General features: G+C 47.5%; 1 protein-coding gene across 2 annotated transcripts in view; it reads right to left on the bottom strand.

Moving 5' to 3' along the window:
* Window positions 1-30: 30 nt before the first annotated feature.
* Window positions 31-21,460, bottom strand: part of LOC119373411 ((Lyso)-N-acylphosphatidylethanolamine lipase) — a 64,458-nt gene continuing 43,028 nt past the window's right edge. Inside the window, exons 3-7 of one of the 2 annotated variants that reach the window (XM_037643441.2) lie at window positions 16,933-17,226; window positions 10,771-11,040; window positions 4,500-4,614; window positions 1,064-1,250; window positions 31-438 (exon numbers count right to left, since the gene is read on the bottom strand). In XM_037643441.2, coding sequence (XP_037499369.1) covers window positions 325-438; window positions 1,064-1,250; window positions 4,500-4,614; window positions 10,771-11,040; window positions 16,933-17,226 — 980 coding nt within the window. In that variant the 3' untranslated portion in view covers window positions 31-324. The remainder of the gene's footprint in view (window positions 439-1,063; window positions 1,251-4,499; window positions 4,615-10,770; window positions 11,041-16,932; window positions 17,227-21,460) is intronic. The other variant, XM_037643448.2, reaches the window with a different exon arrangement.

Raw genomic sequence — 21,460 nt, 5'->3', positions numbered from 1 at the left:
CAGCCTTGAAGAAGACAAGTCCACTTGTCGAAACGTTGGCTCGAGCACCCACCCCCTGTTTACGGATTTTTTCATCGCAGCTTCCATCTTCCACTTCCTGCCGTTTTTGGATATTAAACTAGTGGAATTCACACAGCGCTTCTTGACTACTCCGCGCTACTGTGGTAGGTTGTGGCACCGTGGTAGTTCACACACAAACAGAAACAAAATATGCCACCAGCGACCTGCACTGAAGGATGTTTTGTAAACATGCTGACATATTTTTGCTCTGAGTGTCTGCGTACACGTACGACGCAGAGATGAGCTCTCGTGTGCCGGCTTCATTTAGTCTGTTGTCTGCAGGAGCCTCTCGTCGACAAGCTCGCACGCTTTGTTGACCACATCGCAGAACTCTTCGGGCTTCTCGTAGTGCAGGTTGTGTCCGCAATCTTCAATCACCTATTTACAAAGGCATATATATAAAAAATTTAAGACTATAAAGCCCCCAGCACGAACTTAAAAAAAACCTCAAGCTTTATTTTTCAGTCACAAGTCACTCCCTGTGCTAGCTTTGATATTTAACCCAGCAGCGAGCACACTTACAAATGGCTACGAGTCTCTATATTTACTCTTACCTGTTCCTAGCACAATCACATGTCTTTCTATTGTCAAATGATGACGTAACAAAAAAAAAAAACTTCGTTAGCTTTCTTTCAGTGAGCAAGCGATCAGTGGAGGAAGCAACCCTTGCAAGTAGGATTTCTAATCATAATTCGAATATGCCCCTTTTTTTTCTCCGCGAACTTCAAGCGTGCGTTTCAATAGGACAGATCCTGATCTACTATTGTAAGTAGACTTCATTATGAACAGTTCCCAATTTCATCGTGATAGCCTGATAAAAGCAATCTCATTCATAAACAAGAACCCTCCCCTAGATCCGCTTCTGCAAATATGAGCAGGTGAACTTTATGAAAAGCTCTCAATAACAGTGGCTTTGCGCAGTCAGATAGCACGGTGTATGTTTTCATACCACGCATAACAAGTGGGCACATTACTAGAGAATCGCTCAGGCGCAGTCACTCACGTGCACTTGGACGAAGGATTGAGTCCTGGCATCGCGAATGGCGAATGCAGGCTTTCGACCCATGAAGCTGTGTGCTCCGTAGATGAAGGTGATCCCTACTTCCGGCGGGAGTGCCACGAGCCTGGTGCCCATCGGGTGCTTCACCCACGGGAACCTGTGCATTAACGCCTTAACCGAGGCCTCGCCGCTGCGAGAAGAAGCCGAGAAAAGAGAACACGGGTTATAGAGCTCGGTCCGCTCGAAATATTCCACCAAGTGCGCGGAAACAAGCGGATAGTGAAAAATCAATGACACGTAACAAACTGTATTATGCCATTGTGAGGTTTATGGTCAAAAGTAAGAAGACGCCGACCAAAAACTTAAAAAATAATAACAAAGACGTTTCGGCTCCGGTACGGGGGCCTTGTTCAAGAAGACGCCGACCAAAAACTTAAAAAATAATAACAAAGACGTTTCGGCTCCCGTACGGGGGCCTTGTTCACAAGTGAACAAGGCCCCCGTACGGGAGCCGAAACGTCTTTGTTATTATTTTTTAAGTTTTTGGTCGGCGTCTTCTTACTTTTGATCATAATTGTTCCCGACCAGACGAGTTTTCGTCGAACTCTTGATTTCATTGTGAGGTTTAATAGCGCTCTTCTAATTTAAGAAGTTACCCATTCGCAACTCCCTCCAAAATTACCGAAAAAGCAGTATTGGTGGTGTCTCCGTCTTAAGAAAATGCACAACGGATACATTTAGAGAAACAACTGGACTACTACAAAGTTAACATCTAGAAACTTGCACGACTCGCGTGCACTCGTTAGCTGAATTGACTCGATCAAACATACGAGTCTTGGACATTTTTATTTGTTTCCCGTGTGTCAGTTCGAATGTATTGGCGCATAAGTGGCTAAGGCTACGCGTGCCCCAATCCCAGGGTTGTAAAAGTATTTCAGGTTTGGCCGTGACCTAATGTCTCCCTTCCCTATACTTGGCGCAAACACCTCTTTACACAAGCATTTTTGCGAATGTTTTGTCTGGATGCATTTGCCTGACTTATGCGTACACTTTCTTGTCACGAGTAGGCCCTTCTATTAGTAATTGGCCTAGATATGCGTGCTGTTGTACAGATTCTAGGGTTTGGTTGCCAAGGGTTGACTCGTGAACATTATTAGCTACTTTTACGAGAGGAGGTGACACTATTTTTTCGCATTTTAATATTTTTGTTTCCATAATTGAGGCCGACCATGGGTAATCCATATAACGGCAATCGCACGTCATTCATATAGCGAAGCGAATGTTTTTTTTTTTATTTCGCTTCTAAGAACGTATCGCTTCGGAGGTAGACGGAGACGAATGGCGACATACAACCTTGGATCCCGTGCTGCCGCGATACTTCTCCCCCACGCACAAACACATGAAAAAAGAAACGAACAAACAAGCGTACGCGCGCGGACGTTAGAGGTGCCAGAGTGGAAAGATAGGTAGGCCTAAATCTTCTACACTAGCGTCGCCGTCAGAATGCAGTCGCCGAGGCCTGGGATCGAACGCGCGACATCTCGCTCAGTCCTAGGCGCTAACTTAATGGCCTCAGAGACTCAACTTTACGTCCGAAGGTGTATTCGGAGTCGTTCGAGTCGTCACGTTATTTACACGACACATCGCTTCCTTTTTTTCTTGCGCAGCTTCGCAAGGATGTCATGCTCAGTCAAGGGAATAGCACAATGCACGCGTCTTCATGAAAAGGACGCCAGCGTACGGGCCTTGGGTCAGTGAAAGCACCTTTCTCATCACCTTGGGCGCTGCTTCGAGAGCGAGCCACAGTGGCCACGAGACTTCCTGGCCTTGTTGTTCAATGAAAAACGACCCGTGACCATTAGGAAGGAACAGCGTCCACTGCGGTCGTACATACCTGTCCGCGAATCGGCTATGCCGGGGTCGACGCTTTATGGCTCGCTCATTTATTCCTCAGCCGGCTCGCAAGGCTTTCAGCGCCTCTGCCGACGCGATACTCGACTTCAGCCACGATTTGTGTACGCCTTGGAACGTTTGGTACTGAGCACTGTCAGCATTAATTTGCTAGAGAAGCTCACGGCTCTTGTTGGTTCAATGTTATACTGTGAACTCTCTGAGAGGCACACCTGAGGAGTTTCTTGTACATCAAACAGAAGGTTGACATTACGTTGTGCAAACAAACCACCATGTAAGCCATTCCATTGTGAGGGGTGAGGATTATGGTCCTTTAATTTTTCTGGAAATGCGAGAACGCGAGAGGGCGTTTTAATATACCGCATATTTTAAGGCGCACATCGACCAAACTTACATTTATAAATATATAAGCCCATATTTGATACATTACCACAAACGAATGCTAGAGCAATAGAACTGATGACAACAGGAAAAGAATAGGACACCAATATAGAGCAAGCTGAACACCACGCAATCTCAATGCACACAGTGCCGACACTTGAAGGGCTGCAACTCACCCCAGCACAACACCCCGCATCCTCTTCCCCATATAATATGTACAATCTCTTCTCGGCATAACAACAGGAGAGGTATCGTTTCGCGGAACAACAATCACGTTGTGACGCCGAGTTGGAAGCGACAGTGACCAGTATTACCAAGGGGACTCCCCATTGCGACCAGTGAATCTCGTGAGAATCATTCTTGTGTGCTCGTCGGCATGCGACCACCTTAAGCACCACAGAGTGTAACCGTGCACATCTGAGTACGCGGCTTAACCGTTGCACAACGATGGTGGTGAACTCATTATGCCCCGAAAGAGCATGTAATGACGTCGAATGCTGTTTTTATTGCAAGCACAAACATGCATGTGGTAGTCGGGCAAACAAAGATAATTACACTTCGTTTCAGTTCAAAGCTGTCAAGAGTCTTCGATTCCGCGCTTAAATCTCAGAAGTGCCTCACCACGCACACTTCAAGAGGTTATCCTGTCGGCGAGTTTGTTTAAGCAATGTTTGTACCCACCCTTCAGCGGTTATCTTTCCTTCGGTGCTTGTTCTCTACATGTCGAAGCGGCCCGTGCAATACTTAGATACGAAACCTGACAACACAACGCGAGAAGAGTACCTCAAAAGTGCTGTATTTTTATAATGGCCTCTACACAGATTGCGCAGATCGGTGGTTTATACCCCTGTATTTTTATAATACAGGGTCGTACATGGCGAGTTTTCATTACGCCTGCTTCCAGAAAATTGGCCGTCGTGCGAAGCCATACCATCGAGCTGTCACAGAAGTCAACAAGAGAGGGCGTTACCAAGGTCACGCAGCGACACATTGGCAGGGCACTCATCGGCCTATACTGTATGCCGCTACTCTTCACGCTTAAGAGCAAAGTACGCATCTATGACGCACCGCATGTGCGCGCGCAGGCGGCGTAACCGGGCTTAGTTCGAAGCAATATACGCACGGCAAAGCGTAGAGCAAGACTCACCTGGGTCTTCGCACATTGCAGTGGTAGAAATAGCTGACGACGGCCGTCTCGTCCTGTACAATTTTGCGGAACATGTTGGTTTCGTGAGCTAGCACGACCCCGAGAAACGGAGGCCCTGCGCAAAACAAAGCGATAAACGGCAGTTGTAATGTGACGTCCTTACGCACCTAATACCATGCATTTCGGGGGAACACGAAGCCCTGAATGTAACGAGCAGTTGTGAGAAACGCAAAAGTCACGCGTCGTGAGCCGCGTGCCCAATAGATAACTCTCAGCGGCATACTTAATCGAGGATGAGCGGACGCACGAGACACTCGGGCGATTTGCTTGCAATGTATGCGTGTAATTTTGTTGTCGCGAGGACAGCGTACGCGCCTGCCTAGTAAGAAGCAGAAATAATTATCGCGTGAATAGGCCGCCAGAAACAAAGGAGGCACGACTGCTGCGATCACGGTGCCGCGCAGCCCCTTTGTTCGTCGCGCGCAACTGTTTAGCGGGAAATCGATGAGTATGGTGCAGAAGTCAGCACATGGCATAAACACCAAGGTAAATTTCATGGCCTACGCGAACAACCGAGAACGAAGCTCGTTTACCTTACGGAATCAGCAAGGCAATGACGCTACGACCAAGGAATCCACATTTCGTGGCAAGCCCGTTAATTGTTCTATCTCAAAATGCTTGTTTTAACGCTTTTATTCAGCAAAGTACAAAATTTTCATCGAAGACACTGGGCCACTTTGGTGTGCTCACGTGAATGTGCCTTAAAAGTTAATTCTGCGTTTTTACGCGGCAGAACCCCGATATGACTCTGATGCATACGTTAGCGGGCCTTTCCATTGAAGCGAGGGTCCTTTAAAGTGTACATAAATGCAGGAGTGTTCTTGCATTTCGCCCCCACCGATATACAGCCGCCGGTCCCGGAAATTGAACCCGCACCCTCGAGCGCCATACAACACCTCAGCCGCTAAGCTACCACCGTGAGTATGGAAGAGCCTTCGCAGTTTCTCTCAAAATATGATAAAAGTGATGAAATGCCGCCGAATACCAAAAACATACGGCAGGTTTCTGGCATGATTACACGATAATGTAAGAAAATATATACTCATGAAATTACTGATTATGCGGCATATGTGCGAGTTCAGTATGAGCACTATTCGAAGCTTTGCATGCGGAGTTTATGCCTCGGTTTAATTTTGGTCTATACGTCTTCTAAATAATAGTTGTTGGTGTTTTACGTGCCAAAACCCCGATATGATACGGAGCTACGCCGTAGTGAGGGGCTCCGGACTAATTTTGACCACCTGGGATTCCTTAATAGAGAGTTTTAGTTTAGCGCGCGCAACGGCCTTGCGCACGCAACGGGTGAGAGAGAGCAAGACTGTGCATGCGCTGAACCTAAGAGAGATGCGTGCGTTTGCGCGCGCAAGAGATGCGCACGCTAGATCTCAGCGCTTACGTTGCGCCCGCTACGGCCGTTGCGTACCTTACGGGCGCTTCTCTCGCGAGATCTCGACCGGTCGAGACAAGCAAAATGGCTGCGTCCGACAGCAGCACAAGCGGCACGGCGGTCATGGCAGCGAATAAATCCCGCGTCCATTTCGGAATTGCCCTCGATTTGGAGCTCCTTGCCTACGTGAGTAGCTTCAATCCGTTCGCGGACCCAGTGCAGTGGACAGTGATCGCTGCAAAGATGCAGGAGATATTCGATGTCGTCGAGACTGCAGTCGCCCTTCAAAAGCCACCGCTCTCGGTTTGTGAGCATCAAATCGTCTATCTCTTCCCATGAAAGAGTGGCCAAAAAGCGCTGATTCGAAAGGATGCTGGAAGGCATTTTTCCTCCCTCGCTGCTGCTCGCCTCGTAGAAGTCGTACCAACCGTCACCGTTCACCACAGATCACCTCAACAAAATTTGCGCCATCGCAAAATCTTGCCTTGTCTCGTGCCTTGACTTGTGTCAACTATGATCGGCTATTGTTTATTTCTTAGCCACTAGATGGCGCAGAAAAACACGCCGAGACGAAGGTGCTGACGCCTAGACACAGTCCACGTTTCGGCTGTTGCCAAGGAGGTTTAAACTCCTTCGTTGTTGCGTACGGTACACTAAATATGGAGGAGACAGCCTCAACTCTAACGTACGCAGCGCGCAGGCCGTTGTGTACGTACAGGTTTGCGCGCGCTAAACTAAAACTCTCTAATCTGCACCTAAATGTAAGTACACAAGTGTTATTACATTTCGCCCCGCTCTAAATGCAGCTGACGTGGCTGGGAATTGAATCCGCGACATCAGCAGCGCTACACCTCAACCTGCTAAGCTACCAAGCCGGATTATATGCACATTTTCTATACACACTTTCATATCACCTTAGGTGCACAAAATTAGCAAGTATGTCTGTCGATACGGCACGGCACGAGACACAATCTCGTTTTTTTACATTCTCATGGCACTTACATTTAACAGGTACTTACATTTTGCCTATTATCAATAGGCAACCAACGAGCTTCGCAAGCAAATTTGCAGGCTTCTTATGCCGAGCTGTGTGCGGGACAGGGCATGTCTCGGTGCAACTCGTTTAGGGCACGCTTTCGTGCATATCACTTCAATTTTGCACTTTTTACGGGCAACCTTCTAAGAAAAAAAAAAGTTATTCGGCCATCTCCACGAAATATTTGTGTTTAAGAAATTCGGGGCTGTTATTTTACAAGTGAGCGAAAACATTAGTGCCCGACGACGCCTGTACCACTGGCGCGCAGAATTTCACTAGGAAAAACAGCGAAGCGAACACGTGAAAAAGGTGGCCATCAACAGCAGCAGTGCGCGACAGATTTGACCGGGTTTATGTAACGCAGATGTCTTTAAAAAAATTTAAAAAAAAAGAACGAAGCAAAGGCCGGACGACCGTTGTACAAACGATGAATATTTATTATTTACACAGGACAGCAGGTTCAACGCGAAACGCATGCGTTTTGTGTTGACAGGACGACAGCTACCGCAGTCGAGCGGTCGCCCCTCTAGATATAAGCAGGTCAAAATTTTCGCTTGACTTCGGCAGCATCAGCGAATTTCATCAGGATAAGTTGCTGAGACACAGAGCGTGTTGGTAAATGTTTTGTTTTGGAAGCTCCTACACATTAGTGGGAAACACTAGGTTGTTTCATCTGTGACCGTAGTTAGGATGCAGTGGGGTGTAGAGAATTTCATCGAAGAAAATTTTTTTTTTCTAGTTTCGTGGCTAGAAAGCAGAGTGGTTGTTTGTTTTCCGAGTGGTTGTTTGTTTGTGATCAGATGAGCAAGAAAACAATCACTGCTATGGCTGCAATGTTCTGTTTCTGGAAAACCCAAGGAAGCCACGTCCGAATGGCCATCCAAAAACGGAAAAAAAACTACAGTCTTAGTTAATAAAAGCACTCGTCAAATAGATAAAATCCTGTATGAATATATCAATGCCTTGTCATCTTACCAACTTGTTGTGAACTAAACTCATATGATCGCTTTGAAGCCCATATTGCTAAATTCTGAACGTATGAACACAATCTGCACACTCACATGGCATAGTGCATTTCAGAGCTCCTCAAATATATCTTAGGAATCATATTCTATAAATACATAACCAAGGCACTACCTCCAATCTGCTTCTCATCTACTGATCTGATTGCTCATAGTAATACTAGATTCACCCATAACAACAACGCTCCTTTGCCCAAAGTACGCACTAATTATGGTAAACTGACTGCTGAATTTTTATCGATATCACTATGGAATTCATTACTAGCTTCATAAAAAAATTCAAGACACTTACACCACTTTAAGTAAGAACTAAAATCGCGCATTATACATACTTACTAATAATGTTCTTTATAGCTTCATTTTGTCTCAATTTGCATATTTTGTGTATTATAGTTTCATTTTGTATTTTTTATTCAGCTCTACTGCAAACGTGCTTACAACTATTCATAGCTTCATTCTGTTTCATTGTGTATATTTTGTTTTCATTCTGTATATTCCTTTACTGTTGAACTGCATTAGTGTTTAGTCTACTCCATACTTGCGAACAGTGCTACTGTTGCGACAAACATTGTGTATAACCATAATCTGCCTTTAACAGGAGGTCCCGATACAGTCTGACTTTGGGACCTCCTTATGTATACTAAACACATGTAATATTCCTGTATTTGTATTAATAAAATTCTGATTCTGATTCACCGCTACTCTCTTATAGGAGTACTGACACGAATTTTAAATATTTTGGATTGTTGCGCTAAATAAAAACACCGGTGTCGAGAACCCTAAAAAGAGTATTGTGGTGCCTGGGAATGCATCGAATATATTTTTAATAGCACTACCTTAAAAAAACACTTTCGGTTTCGATATCTAGGGGGCAGCATCTCATTGACGTGTCAGTAGTGTGACGTCACGGGGAGACAGCAATTGGAGACGTACTAGCGGCAGATCTGTCATCTGCTCGTGGTGCACGTAAACAACAATGAGTGAATTGTAGTCCAGCGACCCGGAAGTGATTTCTGCGATTTAGCCTGCACGCAGGACGCAAAATTCGCATACTCAGTGGAACTGTGTTGACACGTCGGAATAATGTCCATTGCGGTTGGGCTGGCTTGCGGAGGTTAAGCGACGAAAACTTTAAAATCAAAGTAAAATATTTTATTTGTGTTTGACTCCGGCGTGTGGAGAGCTTTAACACTGCATACCAAGGAAACGTAAAATGTTCCATTTGCGATATCTCAAAATCGTGTCAGTACTCCTTTAAGACAGACGTGCAGGCTGAAGGGCTTACCTTGTCTGCAAACAATAATTGTTATCTGTCTCGCATGCATTTCTTTTCTTTAACATTGCCCATACGATACTTGCACGTCACAAACGGCGCGCAGGCATCAGCGTAACGTTGCTTTCTTGACAGGAGAGTAGAGATTGCGAGATGATAAAAAAAGATACATAACAGATATCTGAAGATTATTATTTAGGAACAAGGAACGCTTTCCAGTTAAGTGAGCGTCGTGGTCCTGTACACACGGCCGCTTATATACGGGAAAACTGTTGACTGCCCCTGCTAAGTACCTTAATCCAAATATCCCAGCATCACGCAAGCAATGAAACAGAATACTGTTTGTGGTCAAACGCCGAATTTAATCCCAAACGCCAGAGCAAAAAAACTGATTTATGGCGGAATTTAATCAACGTAACTCCACGTCACCATCAAAATACGTCTGCGAGCGAAAAATAATTTGACCAGTGCATGGGTTGGCATCCCTCTTTCTGAAGAACGTTGTTTGAAGATCAAAACTGTGTTCATAAATTATGCGTACTCCAATCAAGGAGAAGAAGTTCAGGAGAAGTTCAGGAGAAGATGGAGTCTTGAAAAGATGAATATTTTTTAACTGCGGGTGTCGCTTAAGGCAACGCTTCGACAAGTGCTCTTGTCTGCTTCAAGGCAGCAACTCTTGCCAAAACGTTGGCTCCTAAATTATATTCACCTAAATTATGCGAAGGCACTTCTTAATACGATATCACGATATTTTCCGTTTGCTTGTTCTCTCACATTGGGCATCAGAAAATCGAACGACTTCTGCAGGATCGAATCTGTACTCTTCGCAAGAATCACGACAAAAATTTGGAAGCGGGAATGTCTACTGCATGCTACGTACAACATATCTCACTAGTCGACGTGCATATAACAATAAAATACCAGTTTGTAGACTACTGAATTCGTTATCTGTAAAAAAACGCCGCTCCAGTGCTTGTTTCACGCTCGCCGACCTCAAAAATATCGATTGTATACAGCAAAGAATTTCTGACCACGCACATTCTGTATCGATAATCGGCCTCAGCAGCCTTGTTTGCTCAGTCTGTTTTGTTGTCTCCAGGAGGAGAAAACTATAGAAAGAAGCGCGAAAAAGATAGCTGATTATAGCGATTCCTTTCATTCTGAACGCATTTGCTGCGACCGCAGAATTTTCCCCAGTGAAGATAACAACGTTGTGGCTTGTTCCCTCGACAAATTTGTGGTCGGCTTTTTTGCAAGCCTCTGTGATTTCTGTGACTCTTAGCCGACGTTTAAAGCGTGGCCGCCTCCTTAAAATAATGGCTTTGTTAAAGGCCTCTTGCTTCTCAGCCTCTGTGAGCCACATTGAAGGTCCTGACTCAGAGGTTATGTATGTTGAATGTACTACAAGTTACGTGTCAACGACATTTGCTTCTTGGTCAGGCAATTAATTATCCTCTGTGCATGTGCTGCGGACATTCAAGATGGTCTCTCACCGAGGATGCCTGCGGCGCGCAGCACTGAGCAGATGTCGGCGCGGCTGAAGAACTTGAGACCTCGCGTGAAGGCGGCGACGAGCCAGGGCAGCAGCTGGAAAGCTGTGTCGGGCACGCGGCTCTCGGAGAATCCCCACGGGTCCTCGAGGATCAGGTGGGCCACATGCTCAGGTCGCCGCAGCGTATACGCCGACGCTACGAAGGCGCCGAAGCTGTGACCCAACAGCACGAACCGCTCGAGACCAATCTGGGAACGCCACCCCTCGAGAGCTGCAAACCGTGCAATGGGCGTAGCAGCAGCATAAATTACATGATTGGCTAATGGCGCGAGTCGTACCAGTAGACAAAACAGGTGATAAACATAAAGTACAACATCCATTACATGTGCATGCTGTAAAATATTCGAGCATATGCAATCAAAAGGTTGTTTAGTTATCTCGAAAGCTCAAACAAGTTAAATTCTAACCAGCATGGATTTAGAAGCCGCTTGTCCACAATCACCCAACTTTCAGAAACAGTGCACGATTTTACAGGTCAGATGGATGGAATTTGCTTAGACTTATCGAAAGCTTTCGATCGCGTTTCCCACTTATATCCACTTGGTAAACTACTTGATTTCGGAGTTAATTAATTTTAAATATAGTTAAGTGGATTCAATCATATAATCTAACTAATAGGACGCAATACGTGGAGGTGAAAGGGACTAAATAAAAAACTTTAAATGTAACATCCGGCGTCCCTCAGGGGTCGGTATTAGGACCTGTTTTATTTCTTTGTTATATTAATGACATTACAAATGGCCTTAGTATCAAAATTACTGCTCGCTTATTTGCAGATGATTGCCTAATATATTCTAAAATATCATGTCATGAGGATCAATTAGAGTTAGCTTCAGCACTACAAATAATTACTGATTGATGCACACGATGGAAAATGAAAATAAACCACGAGAAAACAGTATACGCGTGCATAACTAGGAAAACAAAAAATGTGTTAGTTTTTAATTATGTGTTAAACGGTAAGCCATTAACGCAAGTGAGCCACTTTAAGTATTTAGGCATTACGATATCAAATGACTTATCTTGGAAAAAGCATATTACTAACTTATGTAATGCCGCAGAGGTTAAACTTTGGTCACTCAGACATAAGCTGAAATTTGCTTCCCGAGATGTTAAAGGGACACTAAAGAGAAACAATGAATTGGTTTAGATTGATAAAGTGTGTTCAGTGAACTCTTGTGTAGTTTATTTCACCACCATAGGTTTATTATTAGAGGAGAAAACCAAGTTCAAAGTTTCATTTTTAAATTTCGCGCTGAACTTTGTAATTCGTGACGTAAAAGGTTTCAAAGAGCATTTAACGTATTTGGGGCCACTGGCTCGACTAAATTTCTACAAACTCGTTATGTCAAGTCTCTGGCCCCCTCAGAGGACAATGTACCTCGATTTAACCGATTAGGAACTACGTAGGCCCAAGTAGGCGCCGTCAAAAATATGTGACGTCACGGCAAATGGTGCGGGAATTCCAAGGTGGCGTCGCCACCTGTATTTTCTTTTTGCGCGTTTTCTCGCTTATTAAGCGTCTTCTCGCCGCCAGCGTGGTGTTTTTGGTATCATCGAAGACTACTTTACTAATGCGAGAAAAATCGTTTTGCTCTTTAGTGTCCCTTTAAACTAACCGCATACCTGACTTTGATACGTCCCGCACTAGAATACGGTAGCAAATATGGGATCCACACAGAAAGAACGAAATAAAGAAAATTGAAAAAATACAGAGACGTGCAGCGAGATTTATTATGTCGAAATATAGGTACACAGATTCAGTGACTGAAATGCTCACTCAACTAAACTTGCCTGAGCTTTCATTGCGGCGAATAGTGGCTAGATTAAAATTCATTCACTTAATAAAACACAACTGCTTTAACTTTAACCGTCACAGATACTTACAAAACAGAATGTCACGTATTTCACGGTCTGTTAGATCTAGCCATCAGAACCAATTTGTGCCCATACCTACAAAGGTCCACACCTTCAAATACTCCCTCTTTTCGCAAACTATTGAAGAGTGTAACGCGCTACCACATAGCATAACCAAAATGAACTCCTCAGAATTTGAAAAAATGGTACCGGCCTATTATTTTTCCGTGTAACCATATTTAAGCGTTATTACCTTCCCTTTTTTCCAGTGATAAGCGGCATGTATGCTTTTACATGATTTCAAACAATCGTAAATGATGTTGAAAAAGTTCCTGACTATGATGTTGAATATTTTGATGCCTATGGTAAAGCTTTCGTTGAGTGTATTGTTCGCAGTTGTGTTGCTATATGCTCATTGTTGGTCACTACTGTGTAAAACTTGAATTAATTTGCGTGCTGCACTTTTGGTTCGATTTGTCTTCTGTTTGAATTGCGATTTGTATGGTCTGTATGGTGTAGGTTTGTTTAAAACTGCCAGATGTGTTGTTTGCCCTGATTTTATTGTGTAGTGCTCGTGTCTTCAACGATGTGTGAAGTGTATTTCATTACTCCACCCTGTATCGGCCTTTGGCTAATAGTATAACTAAATAAATAAAATAAATAAATAAAACAAGATGCCTAAAATAATGGCAGTAGGCTTACCAGTCAAAATATTCCCCGACGTCATCGGAGGAATGGTTAGCCATGCATCTCATCAGCTCCTAGCGCGAAGTAAATGGAGGGCGACGCAGTTTATTTCACCAGATTCTTTACAATTTGCTGCCTGGTCAGGTCATGCGAAGGCCTCATACATCAATAATAGACATTGTGCTGCAAGCGTTGTGGCATGGTTTCCATACTTTGAAGTCAGCACGAAAACTACAGAAGACACCGTCGTGCTTATTGTGCTGTGACCGACATATAGCACGATAAGAAATTAACGGCAATAATTTCTTGACTCTTTTCGAGAAACTTTCTCTTTGTTATATTTTGATATCCCTGAAACAGGGAAATAGGGTAAGTGACACAAGTCAAAGTTCAAGTATCTGTGTAAACAAAATTATTTTATACATCGCTGTTATATGCCCTGACATGAAACAAAGCTATTAATATCACCACAAAAATTCGGAAACTCAAAAAAATGGGCACTCACAAAACAGCTCTCGCTTAGTTTCCACACATTACTGATTAAGAGCCTATACGAAGTACTCGACGCCGCTTGTTTTACTTTCTTGAAGGACATACCGTGGCGCCGTCAGCTGGAATCTCTCTGACGTGTAAAACGACATCACGTGGCTCGAACTGCACGAAGTGTTCGACGTCCCCAGCGATTCGGGCAGTTCAGCCACGGCTTTTCTCGCTTTGCAAGCGTTAAATGTGTTCGTATTAGCTGAAAAACAACCTAGGGTGTTTGCCAACAATGGCTTATAGCGAGCCAACGTGCGGTCATCGTCGCGTCGTGCACTTTCGACAGAGCGCGTGCGCGCGGCGCCATGGTCGCCGAACGTGAAGAGGCACTCTGGTAAAAGGTGAGTTGTTATGAAAATCACCTAGTAATCTGTAACTCGAAGCATTCTCACATATCGCGTAAATTTATGTTTACTGGGGCAAGCGCGACTTCGCAGACCTGTCTCTTGCTTTTGCGCGGAAGGTGCGCGGCCAAGAGGTAACGTTTCGATCTGCGTGGACTGCCGCGCGCGATTCACGGCAACAGCTCGCCCTATTTTTCAGCGCGTAATCAAATCGCCGAGTGTAAACGATGCTTTGACATTGGTTATTAAGTCACGTGACCTTTCATAAAGTTAGGCATGAGCTCTTTTGCCGCAATAACAGTACTTCACAACAACCGTGGTTTGTGCGGCTTGCCACTTTCGCCAGCATTATTTCCGCTCGATGATTTATAACAGATATGTTTTAATAAGTGGAACTTCAACCGCGTATATTTTTTGCCTCCTTAATCCACGCTTCCGCTACATGTGCTCCTCCGCGCGGGGCGATGCGATACCATGCGAGCACGTTGCAATCCCTGTGTGCATCGACTGTATATATTAACTAGAATTACCGTATCTCGTTTTCAGTGACTCTAGCGGTCTCTGGAATTCGTGGACTAGCAGCTCAGCACATCACGGCTGCTAGCAGAAGAAGAGACAGGGTATGAGGCCTACCACGTTCGAATAGCAACGCAAAAGAACTGCATCAGGGCAAAATCACTCTCGCCGCCCTTCTGCTGCAAACAGCTGGAATAAGCCTTCTAGCCTGGCGTAAATAAACATCGTAAATTTCCTTTGTGTACAGTCCCGGAAAGTCCCACGTCGTACTCACCGAACATTTTAGCTCCAACACACTACACAATATCTTCTTCACGAGAGTGCTTGCTACACACGCGATAATGAAGGGTGGGTTGCTTGCCCAATCTCAGCTTTATCAACCATGCACCTCGCTGCTTCTTGGTTTTGGGGTATGCATGGAAACTCACACTAGGCTTGGTCAAATACGTTCGGCACTGTGGCACAGAGCCATAAACCATGCTGAAGCAAAAAAACAGAACTGCAACCTCGTGGGTGAGGCGCAGCGAGCAGCGTTGGCGTGCCTTCTTTCGGCGGCAAAGGCGAGTCACGTGATGCCGTTTAACACGTCATTGCGACAGCAGCGCCGGTCTCTCCTGTGGCGGCCCTCGAGGCCGGCCGCCGTGAACCACCCGGCTAGCTGACTTTTTCGGAAGCTTGGAGTGCTCACAGCTAATGCTGGTGTCACATGGTCACTTTTGATGGCGATCGGGCCTGATCCGGATTGAATTTCACGATCGCCATTTTCTTATTTGCGCATGCTGCAGAAGGGAGCCAATCACTCGAGAAATTTGATCTAGATTGGGCTCGATCGTGATTAGCAGTGTACCGTATAACACCGGTATAACACATCCTCAAACAGGGCGGCCAGACGCAGCTGAATCCGGATCGCTGGCGAACAATAATAATAAAGTGTGAAATGCGGGACGTTGTCTAAAAATTACACCATCTCCCGCTAAAGGGGACCATGAGGCGATGCGAAGCCGGAGCACTTGCACGATCGCGTTCCGTTGGCGTTCGTTGGGCATGCTACCGACCTCGTGTCGTGGAACGCGAAGAGGGACGCTACGCGCGTCGTGTCTTCCATCTAGCCTGGCCGTTAATTCTCACAGGGCGAGCGGGGAACGGCGTCGACAGGCGGGCGAGAGGGGGGCAGCGTAGGAGAGGAGAGAGAAGGGGAGGGGACGCGCATGCGCTCGAGCTCATCGCGGCGTTGTGCAGGAGAGAATTTCGGCATGTCTAGCCCGCGTTTCAGAGGAAGAGTGGAAAGGGCGATGGGAGAGGGGACGTGGAGAGAGGAAGTGGAGAGGGAAAGTGGAGAGGGGAAGTGGAAAGGGGGTGGGAGAGGGGAAGTGGAGAGAGAAAGTGGAGAGGGTGAGTGGAGAAGGAAGGGGGAGGGGTAGAGGGGAGAGGAGAAAGGGGAGAGGGGTAGAGGGGAAGGGAGTGGTGAGGGGGAGTGGAGAGGAGGTATGTGGAGAGGGTTTGCGCATGCGCAGTGAGGGTGGTCACGCCGCACACCACCACCACCACCACCGCCGGATTGAGCTCGACCTTAAGATACTTCGCATCTAATATATATATTTGTGTCTGCTGCGGGACGCGGGACAGTAGTCCTCTATGAGGGACGGTCCCGCCAGTCTCGGGACGGGTGGTCACCCTAGTTGCAGTGGTGTGGTGTCTGTCTTCAATGCGGGCGGTACTGAATTTGATTCTCAGGGCCGGCTGGCAGCCACCTCACCCACTCCGACTTGGTGTTTGATGGTGTGGGTGAGGTGGCTTTCGGTAATAAGAGAAAAATGCCGCTATCTCCAGCAACTTTTGCGAGAGCACTGATCGGCGGCATCAGGGAGAGGGAGGTGGGACTCATCTTGTGGAGGTACCCCTTCCTCCTTTTATCTTTTACTTCTCCCCCGCCCAACAACGCTGATCTGCCTCAAAACGCTCTCTAGCGAGGTGTTATGTCATGGAAGGTCAAAAGATGATCCTGCACACTGAAATGGACTGTATGGTCTACAGCGGCTACGGACACCTGCGCTCGAGCCATCATTCCTTGAGCACAGGCATGAGCCGCCTCATCACCACTCAGAGCCGCGTGCCCGAATGTGCATAAGAGAGCAATTTATGAGTGCGGCACAGCATACCTTGCGCGAGCTGGACCTCCGCCGTTCCGGCATCGCTGGACAAGGCGGGCCTCGAGCTCTTGCCGAATCCGAGCAAGTCGATGGCGTAGACACGCCGGCGACGGGACAGCGCCTCCAAGTTGAGCACCCAGAGCGCCGAGCCGCACAGGTAGCCATGCACAAGCACCAACGGCAGCGCCCCGTCGTGTTCCTCGTCTGGGTCCAGCTGGATGGTCCACACGCGGCTACTACGCGGCGGGCTGTCGCTGATGCGCCCCACGTCCACGTAGTATCCACTGTAGGGCTTACGCATAGCTGCGACAAAAGCTCCACGTGTGAACAGGACCACCAGACAAAGCCACCTCAGGCTCAAGCACTTAAGGCCGAGACAGACGGTAGGTACGATTTTCCATGCGATGCGACGTCCGACGCGGCGGTGGGGCAACCGTAATGGTGACCTTTCATCGCATCGGACAGCCACCATTCCTGTTTCCCCACCGCCGCGTCAGACGTCGCATCGCATGGAAAATCGTACCGTCTGTCTCGGCCTTTATGCGACAGTTAACAAAACTGCTGAGATTGCGTCTATATTGACAGATTGTACTCCTCTGAAAAAGGAAACTGATCACGTTTACCAAGAGTACAGTAAGCGCTGACATCAGCCTAACCTAACCAGCACTGACGTCGCCGTCTAATTTCTTGAGCATAACTCATTTTCTAGGGAAGGCATGGTAGTTAATGCCAAATAGTCGCCTTAAAGGTACATGGCTATGCACGCCCGTACACGCCCAGCGTGACTCCCCCCCCCCCCCCCCCCCCGCACTCCTTCTTCCGAGCTAAGGGGTGCTAAAAAATGCCCGAGCTCTGCAGGTGCCTGCCCGGTTTCGGCCGGTGTCGATGACCACAGGCAACGAGGAGTGATTCGGGGCAGAGGGGTTAATACCCCTGTCACACGGGCACCCGCCAACTCCGCGTAACTCCCTCGTCGTTACGTCAACGGAGATGCGGTCCGTGTCACACAGTCTCCCTTACGCCAAGGAAGTTAGACGGAACGTTTCGCAAAGGGATTTCGGTGATCTCCATTAGCGGCGGAATGGAGTACTCTCGTCCCCAGTAATCTGTAGTGACGGAAAAAACTGCAAACGCAAAACAGCCGCAGTCAACACAATAATGAATTTTATTAATTTTGAAAGTTATTTCACTGCATAATTCATTCATAACGCGCAAAAAAATATACGCGTACAAGTGCACATACTCTCCGCACCATGCGTCGCGAAAAATCGTCGTGCCGCCATTTTGAATAAGTGTCTCCGAATCCGTGTGCACCGTTTTGTTTACGTCTGTGCGTCTCGTTCCCTTCTTATTGCGGCGCTCTTCATTCCACTTCAATACTACCAATAGTCAGGCCGGGAGTGACGCGGGTTTTCTACCTTCTTCGTCGACGCCGGCACTCGTGCTGGCAGTACATGCGGACTGTTGTGGGAGTCATCCACAGCAAAGGCTTCGCGGACTGTACGTGAGACCTGTGCTGAACCGATATTGGAAAGGACAACGTGATCTGCGTGGTAGAGCAACTTCAAAGAGCTCGACGACAACTTGCAGCGTGTTTGACAATCGGCACGCGTAGAGAAGACGCGTACCAAAACAAACGTACAGTGTTGCCAGCGCTCCTGTCAGAATTACTGCCAACATGCTTGCAGGTACACGTTTCTCTGATAGACAAAATTTTTTTTTTGGTATCGATGTGATTAAATTATAATTTTTATAATGACATACCATAGATAATGTTTTCAGCGTGGTTAGACGCGAAATCTTGCATGCAGACTATAGGTACAGCAGCACCTAATGGACTCATTGCGGCTTCTGTCCAAACCTCGTAAAATTGCCGTGTGGCATGGGCACAACTCCATCTTCGTCAAATTCCCTCATGGAGTTTTACATCGATGGAGTTTAACGGAGTTCGGTGGTGGCCGTGTGACAGGGGTATAAAAGGAGCGTCCCAGAAAGCCGTCTTTGGCTGATGACGAGAGCTTGCCGGCTGGACACCGGCACTGCTGCTTTAGGCCCCACTGCGCGCCATTCTTCTTTTGCTGTCATTCTCTATGTCATTATTTCTGTATATAAAGTTGGCGTCATAAAAGATTCAGCGGTGAAGACGTCTTCTCCCGGAGCAACTTTACAAAGACGGCGGCGATCTCCATCGCGAAGCAATGTGTGCGGCGCTGCTTCGTCACAAAGAACCGGCCGAATTCTACCCAATTTCGGACAAAATTTACTGGCGCCGTCACGCAGGATCACCGCTCTCTGAACGACCACTGGACAAGGCCTTGGGACAAGGTGACCCAAAATAAGGGCGATACAACGAAGGAGCATCAACCACTAGAGCAGCAGCCCAAAGTTCAGCTCATACAGCGCATTCTGAGTGTCTGGAGGATCCGGCAAGCATCAATGAGCGACTTGCAACCTTCGGCTTCGTGACCAAAGGGTGGACACTGAGCGGAAAAGACTTCGCCGCCGCTCTTCACGGAGGACAGCCCTCAGAAGCTTCTCCGGGAACAACCCAGCGTTAAGCTCCGACACGACGTCGAGAGCACCGCAGCAAAGTCTTCAGGTGAGCCTTTCCCGGTCACATTCCGGGCATACTCTGTTGTTTGGGCTGGCGTAATTGTATGAAGAGTGAGGGAGAATATCGGCACATACAGAAGCGCATCGCCATCGGATGGCTCGCACCGACAGTTCGCTCACTGGCTACGCCCTGCCTGCTGCTGCTACAATCGTCTCTATTGCTGCATACCTTAATAAACCCCCGTAACAATTGGTGTAGGTGCGGGGTAACGGAAATCTAGAACTTCGCAGCCGGAAACTCAAGCGCGTCTCTACAATGCCGAAAGAGGGACCAACCCAACCCCAACAACCCGGTGTCTTGGTGACTACAGTGATCTGCCCTGGCCCATTGCGTCAACGTGACCCACAAATCTTCAGCGGTACAGAAGAGCAGGATGTGGAAGATTGGTTCACTGACTACGAGCGGGTGAGCGTGATCAACCACTGGGACGACGCCGGAAAGCTCAATTACGTGCCATTTTACTTGAGCGGTGTTGCCAGCGTGTGGCATCGGAACCACCTACGTGACTTCCCGACATGGGCTGCTTTCAAAACTCACATAACGGAGGTATTCGGGCGCCCCGCTGTTCAAAAGCTTCGAGCCGAGCAACGTTTGCGCGGTCGTGCACAGCAGAGCGGTGAGAGATTCATAAGTTACATTGAAGACATTGTTGACCCATATGTAACCCCGTTGATGTCGCAATGACCGATGCCGAGAAGATCAGGCGTATCTTGAAGGGGATTGAAGACGATGCCTTCGAGATGCTGCAGGCAAACAACCCGTCAACAGTGTCTGAACTCGTCAGTCTTTGCCAAAGCTTCGATGAGCTGCGCAAACAACGTGCAACCACCCGCCACTCTCCTCCACTGGCGACTTCAATGTCGGGGTTGGGTTTTGCTCCTGATAGCCCATCCCTGCTGCTACAGATTAAAGATTTCGTCGGTGAACAAGTAGCTCGTCAGCTCTCGCTGATGCCGCTTGTTCACGGCCAGTCGATTTCTCCATTGGCGCCTGCGCTCCAAAACATCATGTGGGACCAGGTTGCCGACGACTTTCCACCTTCTCTGCATCAGGCTCTGACTGCTGCTCCCCTGACGTAAGCCGAAGACGCTTCGAGGCCTGTGCTGCAAAGTTACTGCCCACGTCGCCCGCCTACGCGCCCGCCAGTATCCCCACCCGCCCGACCAGTCGTTCAGTACGCACGAGCTGAAGACCCTTGGCGCACGGAAGATAACCGTCCCATTTGTTTTCACTGTGGCCTTGTTGGACATGTGGCACATTACTGTCGCCTTCGTACACCGCACGTCCCCATCAATGTGCGTCCACCATGGGTCACGTAACCACGCACACCGCACTTATTCGGACAACTATGAACCTGCTCCTGTCGCCGAACCAGCATTGTCATCTCGCCGTTTGCCTTCTCCTCGCAGCCGTTCCCTTTCCCCCATGGACTGTCGGCGGAGCCCTCTGCGCCAGGAAAACTAAATATCGCAGTTCATGAGGCAAGAACTGCGGTGTCAGCGAAATGCATAAGGCCTGAAATTTCTCCGAGAAACGCTATTGAACTAGCAATAGAAGGAATATTGACGCTAGCCCTTGTCGACACCGGCGCTGCTCTTTCAGCGATTGATGCCCGCATTTGCCGCCGCAACGGAAAAGTAACGACGCCCCTTTCTGGACTGTCTCTTCGCACTGCCAACGCGCAGCACGTCGAGCCGTCCGGTGCCTGCACAGCCCGTTGTTATGAATGGCAGTCGGCAGGGTTACCAGATGGTGCGAGCCTCAAACCGCCAAACTGGACTCCGAGGTAGCCCAAACATAGCCCAACGGGAAAATTTGAAGTAGCCCGAAAATAGCCAAAATCAGCAAATGTATGCGCCACCCCCCCTCGCCCCCTCCCTCTCGACGTCTTTTTTTTTTTTCAACCTGTTCCCCGTCACATAA

The sequence above is a fragment of the Rhipicephalus sanguineus genome, chromosome 1 (assembly GCF_013339695.2).
Source record: "Rhipicephalus sanguineus isolate Rsan-2018 chromosome 1, BIME_Rsan_1.4, whole genome shotgun sequence".
In the NCBI taxonomy this organism is placed as follows: Eukaryota; Metazoa; Arthropoda; class Arachnida; order Ixodida; family Ixodidae; genus Rhipicephalus; species Rhipicephalus sanguineus.
This window is presented reverse-complemented; position numbering and strand designations above follow the sequence as displayed.